The sequence below is a fragment of the Haematobia irritans genome, chromosome 4 (assembly GCF_050003625.1).
Source record: "Haematobia irritans isolate KBUSLIRL chromosome 4, ASM5000362v1, whole genome shotgun sequence".
NCBI classification, from domain to species: Eukaryota; Metazoa; Arthropoda; class Insecta; order Diptera; family Muscidae; genus Haematobia; species Haematobia irritans.
The window spans coordinates 118,904,362-118,919,103 of record NC_134400.1 but is presented as its reverse complement, the minus strand read 5'-3'; the positions used below and the strand labels follow the sequence as shown (position 1 = coordinate 118,919,103).

General features: G+C 30.3%; 1 protein-coding gene across 1 annotated transcript in view; it reads left to right on the top strand.

Moving 5' to 3' along the window:
• The window catches only part of Cad74A (cadherin 74A), a 118,017-nt gene that overhangs the window by 36,765 nt on the left and 66,510 nt on the right, over window positions 1–14,742 (top strand). Inside the window, exon 2 of the mRNA XM_075304400.1 lies at window positions 3,434–3,888. Coding sequence (XP_075160515.1) covers window positions 3,663–3,888 — 226 coding nt within the window. The 5' untranslated portion in view covers window positions 3,434–3,662. The remainder of the gene's footprint in view (window positions 1–3,433; window positions 3,889–14,742) is intronic.

Genomic DNA, 14,742 nt, shown 5'->3' with positions numbered 1-14,742 from the left:
CGGATTTAGTTTTTATTGGTCCATTTGGTAAGGCCTCCATATAGACCTATTTCTCTTATTGAGGGTATAGAAGCCGCACTGATCATGAATGTACTATTTGCAGATTTTACTTATCGTAATCATTTAAATAATGGGGGTGAAAATCTGCAGATTTTAGATTTCAAATCAAGGCGTTATTCCATCATTTTCTTGCACGCTTAGACGTGATGTTTATGATTCCACTAAAACTCAACCAAATTGGTTCTTATTAATCCAGAATCTGATCTAGTCTTCATAGGTTGAATCTTTAAATTTATATTCGGGAAGTTTACTGGTTGAACTGCTCTGTTTGGGAATAGTTGTCATCGAACCCCTGACATTTTCAAAGGAAACTATAATATTTGATTCATGGTGGTGGGTATTTAAGATTCGGCCCGGCCGAACTGACTGCTGTATATACTTGTTATATTAAATATATTTTAGTCTAAGTACACGGACGAAAAAGACTGTTTTTCATATGTTTGGGTGTACAAATTATATGTTTGTAACTCAAATTTTTTAGCACAATATTTTTAAGTGCAAGCATATAATGTTCATAAACTAGCATAACATGTTTGCGACATATATTTAAACATGTTACAACATATTATGTTTGGGACATAAAATACTTGTAAATATAAAATGCTTGGATGCAAACATATATTAATTTATAACTAAACATATAAACATATATGTGTTTAGAAAGAGATAACTAGAGAGTATGCTGCAAGTAAAATAATAGAAGGAACCAATTGGCGCTTTAAAAATATATCCACACATATAAAATTTCATTAAAATTTTTTTCTACCAGTGTATGCCCTAAGGTGAAATATAATATGTTCAAACATATTATATTTCATACAAACAATATTTTGTTTGGACCAATCCGGAAAATATATATATGCTTGAAGCAAACTGTGTTTGGGGTATATGTTACAGAAGCGATTTTTTTGAGGGTGTATGTATGTCGCACAGGGCAACTACTACTACTTGCTACCATAGTCATTCACATTACACTTCCATTACATTACATAAAAAATTTCCGGGAAAGCGGGAGAGAAAAAATAGCAAATTCCCAGGATCCCGTTCCCGAAAAAAACCCTAACCCACGCTATGAGGACAAACATTTTAAATTAGGGATGTCGTCAATTTCATTTCTAATGCGTCGTTCATACGATATTTATACCCTTCACCACTACTGTCGTACAGGGTATAATAAGTTTGTGCATTTGTATGTAACGCCAAGAAGGAAAAGTCGGAGACCCATCGTTTAGTATATGAATTAAATTCTGAGTCGATTTAGCGATGTCCGTCTGTCTGTCTGTCTGTCTGCTTGGTTAATTTGATTGAAATCGGTTCAGAATTAGATATAGCTCCCATATATATCTTTCGTCCGATTTGCACTTATATGGCCTCAAAAGCTATTTGCACTTATATGGCTTCAAAAGCTTGTCGTTATGTGTGTCAAATTTGGTTAAAATCGCTTCAGATTTAGATATAGCTCCCATATATATCTTTCGTCCGATTTGGGCTTATATGGCCTCAAAAGCCAGAGTTTTGCCCTGACTTGCTTCAAATTTTGCACATGGAGTACGTTTAATAGTATCGGTATGTGTGCCAAATTTGGCTGAAACCGGTTCAGATTTAGATATAGCTCCCATATATATCGGCTCAGATTTAGATATAGCTGTAATATATATTTATAACCGATCTGGTCAGAAATGACGTATTTATCAACCGATCTTCTTCCAATTTCGTATAATCGAATATTTTGTGAGTGTCGTAAATGCAAAATATCATTCACATCGGTTCAGATTCAGATATAGCTCTCATATATAGCTTTCGCCCGATTTACCCTCCTATGGCCTCAGAGGCCAATCTTTTGTTCCGATTTACGTGAAATTTTGCACAGGAAGTAGAATTAACATTATAAATGTCCACACCGAATTTGGTTGAAATCGGTTCAGATTTAGATATAGCTCCCATATATAGCTTTCGCCCGATTTACACTCCTATGACGCCAGAGGCCAAATGTTTACTCCGAGTTACGTGAAATTTTGCACAGGGAGTAGAATTAACATTATAAATATGCGTACTGAATTTAGTTGAAATTGGTTCGGATTTAGATATAGCTCCCATATATATCTGTCGTCCGATTTACAGATATGACCACCGTAGATCAAAATTTTCCTCCGATTTACTTTTTTTTGTACAGAGAGTAGGACTAACATTCTTGCAACACATGCCCAATTTGTTTAAAATCGGTTCAGATTTAGATATAGCTCCCATATTTATCTTTCGCCCGATTTAGATTCAAATGATCACGGAGGCCAAAGTTTCATTTCGATAATTTTGAAGTTTTGCACTGAGCGTTCAATTAAAATTTTAGCAATGTGTGCCAAATTTTATCAAAGTCGGCTCAGAATTAGACAAAGCCCCCATATATATGTTCTTCCGATTTTAGCAAATATGGCCAAAATACCCACATTTTCCTTGTAAAATCGTCACTGTTAAGTCGAATACTCGCAAAAATTATTCAAATTTACCTATACTCTAATTAGTATATATCGACCTATAAATCATAAATGCAGATTTGCTAAATTTTATGCAATTTAAATATTTCCGATATTGTTTTACTAACATTGTGGTCCGTCCCGGCCATCAACCAATTTAAATTTTAAGTCCAGACATTTTGTGAAAATTTTGTCCAAATCGGTTCATATTTAAATATTTGTATATGGGAATATAAACCTTTATATAGTTCCTAACAAATTTGAAAGTGTTAAGATGGTATCAAAAATATTGATATACATAGTGGTGAAGGGTATAATATAGTCGGCCCCGCCCGACTTTAGACTTTCCTTACTTGTTTTATTTTAACGACTTGATTTTAAACTTAATTGATTTATTGGACACTTTCTATTAATTTTTAATGGAATCAATTAAAAATCAAAGTAATAATTAATATCATCAAGGTTCGTTCTATCAATTAAAAATCTACTTGATGTTGATGTTTGTCTTCAACCATGTATTTCGGACAATTTGCGATCCCGCTGTACCACATTTAAAACTGGAACATATCAACAACATACTTTTAAATTCTATGTGACAACTCGTATACGAAAATGGAATGTTTCCGCACACCTTTAAACCTAACTTTATTCTTGCACCTAATTGTTTGACATATTTTATTTCTTTTTCTTCTAAAACTCAATAATTTTAGACTTTTGGACTTAACCTACTTTGTGTAGACCCAAAATAGTTTTCTAACTGTCTCTTAACAAAACAGTATTTTGCTCTGTCAAATGAATAAGTAAATGCTGGAGATTTTAGTGTATCACAACAAACAAAAACCTATTAACTTAGACATGTAAAAAAATACCTGTTTTAAATTGTTCTTTTTTTCAAATTTTAGGTCAAAACAAAAATCATAAATATATAATAATAACAACCGAAAGAACTTTAAATAAGAAACCAATACATTTGCCATACATCTATTAAGTTGATTTGAAGCCAGTAGCCGTATATTGTGATTTACCCCAACTTAATGCCGATGCTGTCGTAAAACTTTAGATTGGTGATTTGTGTGAATTCCAGTTTGTTTGTCCACTTGCTGTCGATTGCAAAGAATACTGGAGAACGTTATGGCCGGCAAGTGGATATGGTGGTCGTCGGACCACTTTTTGTTATCGAAGTCACAGATACCAAAAATGTTGAGCTATGTTCTATTGTTGCTGGTTATATGTGTGTCATGGACGAATTCCCAGTTTTTAAATCAACCACCCCATTTTGTCCCCGGCTCAGGTGATATGTCAAGATTTAGTCTATCGGAAAATTCACCTGTTGGCAGTCCAGTCTACCAATTACGAGGTATGTAACACTCCATTTCATTTAGTGAACATTTATAAGACATTATCTTGTTGTACTAAAACTTCATATGAAATCTACATATACAGAAAAAAGATTACCAAAATATTTGCAACTAAAAAATTGATTGATGTTGAAATTATAATCAATTAACAAATTAATTGATACAATTAACTTTGATAATAAAATTAAATTAAATTATTTAAATCAACATTTTCATTGAATTAAAAATTATAGCAATTCATACATCTAATTTTAATTTAAATGAATTTGTTCGGGAATAATTAGTTTAAAAAATTAAAAGTACCGCAGAAGTCAATTTTTTTCAAATTTTCTTAATTAAAAAGTTAATTGGATCATTTCAATTGAATCTTATTTCTATTGTAAATTTTGTCAAAATTTTATTTCTATAGAAATTTTTTTCAAAATTTTATTTCTATACAAAATTTTGTCAAAATTTTAGTTCTATAGAAAATTTTGTCAAAATTTTATTTCTATAGAAAATTTTGTTAAAATTTTATTCCTATAGAAAATTTTGTCAAAATTGTATTTCTATAGAAAATTTTGTCAAAATTTTATTTCTATAGAAAATTTTGTCAAAATTTTATTTCTATAGAAAATTTTGTCAAAATTTTATTTCTATAGAAAGCTTTGTCAAAATTTTATTTCTATAGAAAATTTTGTCACAATTTTATTTCTATAGAAAATTTTGTCAAAATTTTATTTCTATAGAAAATTTTGTCAAAATTTTATTCCTATAGAAAATTTTGTCAAAATTGTATTTCTATAGAAAATTTTGTCAAAATTTTGTTCCTATAGAAAAATTTGTCAAAATTTTATTTCTATAGAAAATTTTGTCACAATTTTATTTCTATAGAAAATTTTGTCACAATTTTATTTCTATAGAAAATTTTGTCAAAGTTTTATTTCTATAGAAAATTTTGTCAAAACTGTATTTCTATAGAAAATTTTGTCGAAATGTTATTCCTACAGAAAATTTTGTCAAAATTTTATTCCTATAGAAAAATTTGTCAAAATTTTATTTCTATAGAAAATTTTGTCAAAACTTTATTTCTATAGAAAGTTTGGTCAAAATTTTGTTTTATTTCTATAGAAAATTTTGTCAAATTTTATTTCTATAGTAAATTTTTTCAAAATTTTATTCTATTTCTATAGAAAATTTTGTCAAAATTTTATTTCTATAGTAAATTTGTTTTAAAATTTTATTCTATACAAAATTTTAACATTCATTGAATTAAAAATTATAGCAATTCATACATTTAATTTTAATTTAAATGAATTTGTTCGGGAATAATTAGTTTAAAAAATTAAAAGTACCGCAGAAGTCAGTTTTTTTCAAATTTTCTTAATTAAAAAGTTAATTGGATCATTTCAATTGAATCTTATTTCTATAGTAAATTTTGTCAAAATTTTATTTCTATAGAAAATTTTTTCAAAATTTTATCTCTATAGAAAATTTTGTCAAAATTTTAGTTCTATAGAAAATTTTATCAAAATTTTATTTCTATAGAAAATGTTGTCAAAATTTTATTCCTATAGAAAATTTTGTCAAAATTTTATTCCTATAGAAAATTTTGTCAAAATTTTATTCCTATAGAAAAATTTGTCAAAATTGTATTTCTATAGAAAATTTTGTCACAATTGTATTTCTATAGAAAATTTTATTTCTATAGAAAATTTTGTCAAAATTTTATTTCTATAGTAAATTTTTTCAAAATTTTATTCTATACAAAATTTTTGTCAAAATTTTATTCCTATAGAAAATTTTGTCAAAATTTTATTTCTATAGAAAATTTTGTCAAAATTTTATTTTATTTCTATAGAAAATTTTGTCAAAATTTTATTTCTATAGAAAATTGTGTCAAAATTTTATTTCTATAGCAAATTTTGTCAAAATTTTTTTTTATAGAAAATTTTGTCAAAATTTTATTTCTATAGAAAATTTTGTCAAAATTTTATTTCTATAGAAAATTTTGTCAAAATTTTATTTCTATAGAAAATTTTGTCAAAATTTTATTTCTATAGAAAATTTTGTCAAAATTTTATTTCTATAGTAAATTTTTTCAAAATTTTATTCTATACAAAATTTTTGTCAAAATTTTATTCCATTACATGTTAACCTGATACCGAAACAGGCAATTGACGTCCAAATGCATTATATCTAATTATACAATTATTATTCGAGCTTTATAGACAGATATAGATTAAGGAACATGGTTAATAGAGCCATTGAAAAGAAAACGCCAGATACAATGTTAACCATGTTCCTTAATCTATATCTGTCCATAAAGCTCGAATAATAATTGTATAATTAGATATAATGCAGTTGGGCGTCAATTGCCTGTTTCGGTATCAGGCTAACATGTAATATAATAAGCAACGATGAGCCCGTCGTAAAACTAGGAAAAACACGACTAATGTACGCGTTAGAATTGTTGTTGTATCCTGGAAACCAGTTTCTGTTAATTGTCATATGTTGTAGTTGACTGTAGAAACAATAAGCATTGTTCGACTGTTCACCACTTAGGTGAATTCTAACAAATTAGCTTTCTAAAAATAAATTTGCATTACTATGTAACAAAACGAAATAAAAATAAGATTAAGGGACTTGTAAGTTATATGAAAAGATGATGTACAGTGGGAGAAAAGATGATTCAATTTGTAAGAGGAAATTTCCCAAATGTTTTCTCCATAAGGAGTTAGCATAAAGGGCCCAAAATTGAGTTATCTCTCCCAGCCAGATCTATACTAAAGGCTGTGGAAAGGTTCATTCGCCCGAACCGAAACATGTACAGTCCAGGCGTGTATAGATTTGTATCTGGCGTTTTCTTTTCAATGGCTCTATTAACCATGTTCCTTAATCTATATCTGTCCATAAAGCTCGAATAATAATTGTATAATTAGATAAAATTTTATTCCTATAGAAAATTTTGTCAAAATTGTATTTCTATAGAAAATTTTGTCAAAATTTTATTTTATTTCTATAGAAAATTTTGTCAAAATTTTATTTCTATAGTAAATTTTTTCAAAATTTTATTGTATTTCTATAGAAAATGTTGTCAATATTTTATTTCTATTGAAAATTTTTCCCAATTCTCATTTCTATACAAAATTTTGTCAAAATTTCATTTCGATAGAAATTTCGGTCAAAATTTTATTTCTATAGAAAAGTTTGTCAAAATTTTATTTCTACAGAAAATTTTGTCGAAATGTTATTCCTACAGAAAATTTTGTCAAAATTTTATTCCTATAGAAAAATTTGTCAAAATTTTATTTCTATAGAAAATTTTGTCAAAATTTTATTTCTATAGAAAGTTTGGTCAAAATTTTATTTTATTTCTATAGAAAATTTTGTCAAATTTTATTTCTATAGTCAATTTTTGCAAAATTTTATTCTATTTCTATAGAAAATTTTGTCAAAATTTTATTTCTATAGTAATTTTTTTTTAAATTTTATTCTATACAAAATTTTTGTCAAAATTTTATTCCTATACAATTTTTTTAATAGTATTTCTATAGAAAATTTTATAAAAATTTTATTTCTTTAGAAAATTTTGTCAAAATTTTATTTCTATAGAAAATTTTGTCAAAATTTTATTTCTGTATAGAAAGTTGGGGTACCTCACTCTTAGTTGAAGAGGAAGAATTTGCAAAATATACCAAAACATCAAGAATTCTACCAATCTACACGCTCACAAAAAATCGATTCTGTAACATATACTCCCAAACATATTTTGCTTCAAGCATATATATTTTTGGGTATTGCCCAAACATTTATATGTTTGATCTCTTCCAATATATAATATGTTTGAAAGCATATTGGTCTAAACAATATATGTTTGGGTAGTCTAAGTTCCAAACATTTTGTATTTTTGCATCCAAATTCAATAATGTTGTCTTCCAAAAAACAATATGTTATTATGTGAACATATAATATGTTTGGAAGCATTTTGCACCCAAAAATATTATATGCTTAAAAAAATTCTCCCAAACAATATTGTGCTCAAAATTTTATTTATTTATTTATATATTTACAATCATAACGAATTATGAAAATAAACAGGTAATATAGGTTCTAACAACATGGGTTTTCGACCTGAATGCTCAAAATTTTGTTTCTGCCCAATTGTATATTCCCCCACATCTTTCTCACTTCCACGAGATTTTTTAGTTCTTAGCACCTTTTTCTGTAATACAAACATTGTAGAAGAAATTATTCAATTGTATGATTTTTTTTTATTTTAATTTTACCTTTTGCCGGACGGGGATTCGAACAACGGACCACACAGTTTGTAAGGATCAAAGAAGTAGCTGATCAATTGCCCAAGGAAAAATAAAATGTTAATTTTGTAATAACAAGCCACAACCACCAACTTAATTCAATATCGCTCCCTGTTAAATAGCGCTCCAAGCTACTAAACACATATATGTTTATAGGCTATTTCTAAATTAATATATGTTTGCATCCAAGCATATTATATTTACAAACATTTTATGTCCCAAACATAATATGTTCTAACATATTAACATATATGTCCCAAACATGTTATGCTAGTTTATGAACATTATATGCTTGCACTCAAAAATATTGTGTTTAAAAAATTGTGTTCCAAACATATAATGTTTATAGCCAAACATATGAAAAACAGTCTTTTTCAACCGTGTACCAAATAGTAAAAAGCTACCATTTTTGCTAGAATTCACCAACTGTGGCAACCGACATTTTGGAATATGAAAAGGTTTTTTTTTTTGCAGCAAATAAAAACATTTTTATTCTAAAAAAAATTACAGTCGATTTAGTTTATATCAAGCTTTGTTTTTCCTTGCGTGGTAAAAATTTAAGGTAGTACTACACGCAGAGAACCATGTTCCAAAAAGAAAATGTAACTTTTTTCACGGAAAACATGTAGCATGTTTGTCGAAACCATGTTCTTTTCTCGGAAATTATGGAAATTTCGAAAAGCAAAAGAATTGACAAAGAGAAAAGAATATTTTAGCAATAAAAATTCTACATAGTCGCTGGTCAGTGAATCGATTCTCCTTTCGGGCAAAAGGTGAATTTCTAAAAATCTGATATTTGCTTTTAAATTCTTTGTTTTATAGAAAAAAGTGGTAAGGGCCAAATAAATCATGTGGAAGTGAAAAAGATGTAGGCAACATGCAATTACCCAGAAAATTTAATGAAATTGAAAAAAAAAGAGCTAATTTTCATTAGTATGTCCTGTAAAAGACGTCAACGTTTATCACAAAACAAATCATATTCTTTTCTATGAATCATATCTACTGCAAAAAAAATCCAAACTATTGGTCTAAAATTCGTTTAAGGAACGAATTGTTCTTTTACGTCTTGTGAATGTTAACAAAACAAGTCTGTCGACTTATGCATAACGAGACATATTTATTCATGGCGCTAAAATTATATTTAATAAGGAAATGTCACAATTTAAATTAACTTTAAAAGTTGTCAACACAGTGTTAGCATCCCAAACATGGATATAAGAAGGAGTGACTAATGCATATGCATATATACGTCAATTTAGGATTTCGTGGCATTCCAATTATTCTATTATTAAGTTTGTTGAACTCGCAGTTTTTAACGCAATGACGTACTTGATCAGTGCGATATAAAAAGGCAAAGATATATTGGCCAATAGGTTTTTCGTAGTGCCCGTAAGAAGTCAAATCAAGAGCTCGACCCACATAAGGGTAATGTACAAATTGGTCCTTATAGAAAACATTTTTTTTTTTCAAATTAAGGAAAAGAATTTTTTTTTCATGTAAAGCTACCCATTTCTAAGTCAAATCTCTTAACCATAAGTACAAAATGACTTTATTGAAAAATTTATCGACTTTTGGACAAGGAAAAGACCTTATATCAGAGAAATGCGTCTTTAATGCTAAGCAAAATTTACATTAGTATTGTAAGGACATGAAATCTTTGACCTTACGAAAATATTTTTTTTAAGTGTAGATAGCATTTTCTATAAAGAAATGCGAAATACTGAAGTAGCGCCTGAAGAACTAATGTGAAATCAATGCAGCGAATGCTTAAAAAGACCTTTGTAAAATGCATTACTTTTTTATACCCTCCACCATAGGAAGGGGGGTATATTAACTTGGAGGAGCACATTTCGCCCGATTCGGTTATAATTTTGTACATTATACTAGTATATGGTATCTATATCAGTCCATAATTATATATAGCCCCCTATAAAAATCGATTCCCAAATTTGGCTTTCGTAGCCTCTTGGAGAAGCAGATTTCATCCGATTCGGTTAAAATTTTGGTTAAATGGTCGAAAAGGTATGAACTAACTTCCAACTTAGAGTTTTAAGATACCTTGCTATCGGCAAGTATTACCACAACCCAAGTAATTCGATTGTGGATAACAGTATTTAGTAGAATTTTCTATACAATCCATGGTGGAGGGTACATAAGATTCCGCCTGACCGAAAATACGGCCCTATATACTTGTTCATACTGTTTTTCTGGGAAGTTCATAATTTTACGCAACGCGTTTGTTTCACTAGATTTTTTTTTTTCGAAATTCTCATGAACAGAATATTTATACCCTAAAGCGAATAGTGGTCAGGGTATAATAAAAAAATGTCCCATCTAGAAATATTGATTTTATACCCCATAAAATATATACCTATCGACTCAGATGTCCGTCCTTAATTATTAACCAATTTTACTCAAATTTAGCACAAAGTAACGTTCTGTGGTATCAACCAAACCTGCAAAATAGATATATCTTCCATATATAGTATTAGCCGATCGTATTTAGACTTACATGTAGCTCTTACATAAATCTATTACCCTATTTTCAGAAATTTGGTTTTATTATCCACACTAATTGAGCTATTTCATCTTTATTTTAATAATGGACTCAATATTAGTGGCATACTAACTCTGCAGGTGCAGAATCAACTATAGCTCCTAATATCAGATATTTTTGCTCAGATTGTGATAAAGTTCCTATAAATATGTTCCCCTTAATTTCTTAAATATGGAAATACGCTTAATCTTCCAATCATATTTCAATGATACCCAACAAATGCTTATGTTTAGTAACTCAGTAGGGTTGGTTTAGGGTATGATGTAGTCGACCACGCTCGACTTTCTACATTACTTACTTGTTTTTAATTATATTTTAATTATTTTAAAAAATTTGAATTTAAATTAAGAAAGAACACTTCAATTTTAAAAGAAGACAATACTCGTACCATTTCACCTCAATACTTGTACCATTTTGATTCAGTGGTTCCTTTTTAGTCGATCACCTCACCATATTTATCTTCATCATCATCTAAGGAGCTTATATCTGAATACTGTCATTCAAAATCATTATAGAACAAGTAAGGAAAGTCTAAAGTCGGGCGGGGCCGACTATATTATACCCTGCACCACTTTGTAGATCTAAATTTTCGATACCATATCACATCCGTCAAATGTGTTGGGGGCTATATACAAAGGTTTGTCCCAAATACATACATTTAAATATCACTCGATCTGGACAGAATTTGATAGACTTCTACAAAATCTATAGACTCAAAATTTAAGTCGGCAAGGGTGGAATACAATGTTAGTAAAAAATATGGGAAACATTTAAATCTGAAGCAATTTTAAGGAAACTTCCCAAAAGTTTATTTATGATTTAAAATTTGGCACACTTGACTACACTACTAATTGTACTCCCAGTGCAAAGTTTTAACCAAATCGGGGTAAAACTCTGGCTTCTGGGACCGTATTAGTCAATATCGGGCGAAAGATATATATGGGAGCTATATCTAAATCTGAACCGATTTCAATAAAATTTGGCACGCTTGACTATAGTACTAATTGTTCTTCTTGTGCAAAATTTTAAGCAAATTAGGTTAAAACTCTGGCTTCTGGGGCCATATAAGTCCATATCGGGCAAAATATATATATGGGAGCTATATCTAAATCTGAACCGATTTCTTCCAAAATCAATAGGGTTCTATTCTGAGCCAAAACACATACTTGTGGCAAATTTGAAGTCGATTGGACTAAAACTACGACCTAGACTTTGATTACAAAAATGTGTTCACGGACAGACGGACATGGCTATATCGACTCAGGAACCCACCCTGAGCATTTTTGCCAAAGACACCATGTGTCTATCTCGTCTCCTTCTGGGTGCTGCAAACATATGCACTAACTTATAATACCCTGTTCCACAGTGTGGCGCAGGGTATAAAAAATATGGGAAACATTTAAATCTGAAGCAATTTTAAGGAAACTTCCCAAAAGTTTACTTATGATTTATCGCTCGATATATATTTATTAGAAGTTTAGGAAAATTAGAGTCCTTTTTACAACTTTTCGACTAAGCAGTGCCGATTTTACAAGAAAAATGTTTGACCATTTTTGTCGAAATCAGAAAAACATATATATGGGAGCTATATCTAAATCTGAACGATTTCAACCAAATTTGGCACGCATAGCTACAATGCTAATTCTACTCCCTGTGCAAAATTTCAACTAAATCGGAGTTAAAAATTGGCCTCTGTGGTCATATGAGTGTAAATCGGGCGAAAGCTATATATGGGAGATATTGCTTAGGGGGTATTGAAATTCCCTTTGGTGAGTGTGCAAAATACCTTGGCGTTATTTTGGACAGGAAGCTGAACTTTAAGCTTAATATTGAAGAAAGGGCGAGAAAAGCAACTGTAGCTTTGTACTCGTGTAAAAAGGCAATAGGAAAAAAGTGGGGACTAAAACCAAAAATTGTGCATTGGCTATACACGGCAGTGGTTAGACCTATAATGCTATATGGTGTTGTAGTCTGGTGGCCGGCACTTCAGAAACCGACTGGTTTAGATAAAGTTCAGCGTATGGCGTGTTTGTGTATTTCAGGCGCATTCAGCAAGACAGGAACAAATTCCCTTAATGTAATGCTGCATCTATTGCCTTTAGACATTCTGGCCAAACAGTCAGCTGCAACAACGGCTGTGCGGTTGCGCGAACTATCGCTGTGGTCGGAAAAAATGTACGGTCATAGTTCGGTCCTCAAAGTAATGCCAGATGTGCCTAACGTAGTGGATTACACCCTGGCAAAACCACTTTTCGACAAAAAGTTTGAAACTCTAATTCCCAACAGTGAGGCGTGGTGTACACAGACCCCGGGGAATAAAAGATATATAGATTTCTATACTGATGGCTCCAAATTGAATGGACAAGTGGGGTTCGGAGTATATTCTAAAGATCTGGAAAATCGAATAGCGAAAAGATTACCTACACGGTTGAAAAAAACTGTTTTTCATATGTTTGGCTATAAACATTATATGTTTGGAACACAATTTTTTAAACACAATATTTTTGAGTGCAAGCATATAATGTTCATAAACTAGCATAACATGTTTGGGACATATATGTTAATATGTTAGAACATATTATGTTTGGGACATAAAATGTTTGTAAATATAATATGCTTGGATGCAAACATATATTAATTTAGAAATAGCCTATAAACATATATGTGTTTAGTAGCTTGGAGCGCTATTTAACAGGGAGCGATATTGAATTAAGTTGGTGGTTGTGGCTTGTTATTACAAAATTAACATTTTATTTTTGCTTGGGCAATTGATCAGCTACTTCTTTGATCCTTACAAACTGTGTGGTCCGTTGTTCGAATCCCCGTCCGGCAAAAGGTAAAATTAAAATAAAAAAAAATCATACAATTGAATAATTTCTTCTACAATGTTTGTATTACAGAAAAAGGTGCTAAGAACTAAAAAATCTCGTGGAAGTGAGAAAGATGTGGGGGAATATACAATTGGGCAGAAACAAAATTTTGAGCATTCAGGTCGAAAACCCATGTTGTTAGAACCTATATTACCTGTTTATTTTCATAATTCGTTATGATTGTAAATATATAAATAAATAAATAAAATTTTGAGCACAATATTGTTTGGGAGAATTTTTTTTAAGCATATAATATTTTTGGGTGCAAAATGCTTCCAAACATATTATATGTTCACATAATAACATATTGTTTTTTGGAAGACAACATTATTGAATTTGGATGCAAAAATACAAAATGTTTGGAACTTAGACTACCCAAACATATATTGTTTAGACCAATATGCTTTCAAACATATTATATATTGGAAGAGATCAAACATATAAATGTTTGGGCAATACCCAAAAATATATATGCTTGAAGCAAAATATGTTTGGGAGTATATGTTACAGAATCGATTTTTTGTGAGCGTGTAATCACTGTAGTGTTTATCAGGCTGAAATATTGGCAATAAGAGAGGTGGTGAATTGGCTGAGAAGTAATGTTCCAACAAATATTGGCATTAATATATACTCAGACAGTCAACCTGCAATAAAATCCTTGGACTCTGTGTTCCTCAGCTGAGCAGTACAATATTCATTTAATATGGGTGCCTGGTCATAGGAACATACCGGGGAACTGCGAAGCGGATGAGGTGGCAAGGCTAGGGACTACCTTACATATTCCAGGGGAACTAGAATCTGTTGGTATGCCTCTGGCTACCTGCAAACTCTTACTGCGTGAGAAGGCTGTTATGATGGCAAATGTTCGATGGGAGAATTGCAAGGGTTGTAACGACACCAAGCAAATATGGCCCCATTCATACTTACACCGCACACTAGATATGCTAATGTTCTCGAGACGTCAGATATCACTCCTGATATCTGCTATAACGGGTCGCTGCCTGATAGGCGATTTTGCAAAAACTATTGGTGCGAAGTATAATGACTATTATATGAGCTGTCATGATGCGGAGGAAAAAGAATCAATTAAACACCTCTTGTGTGAGTGTCCTGCATTTTGTGTAAAGC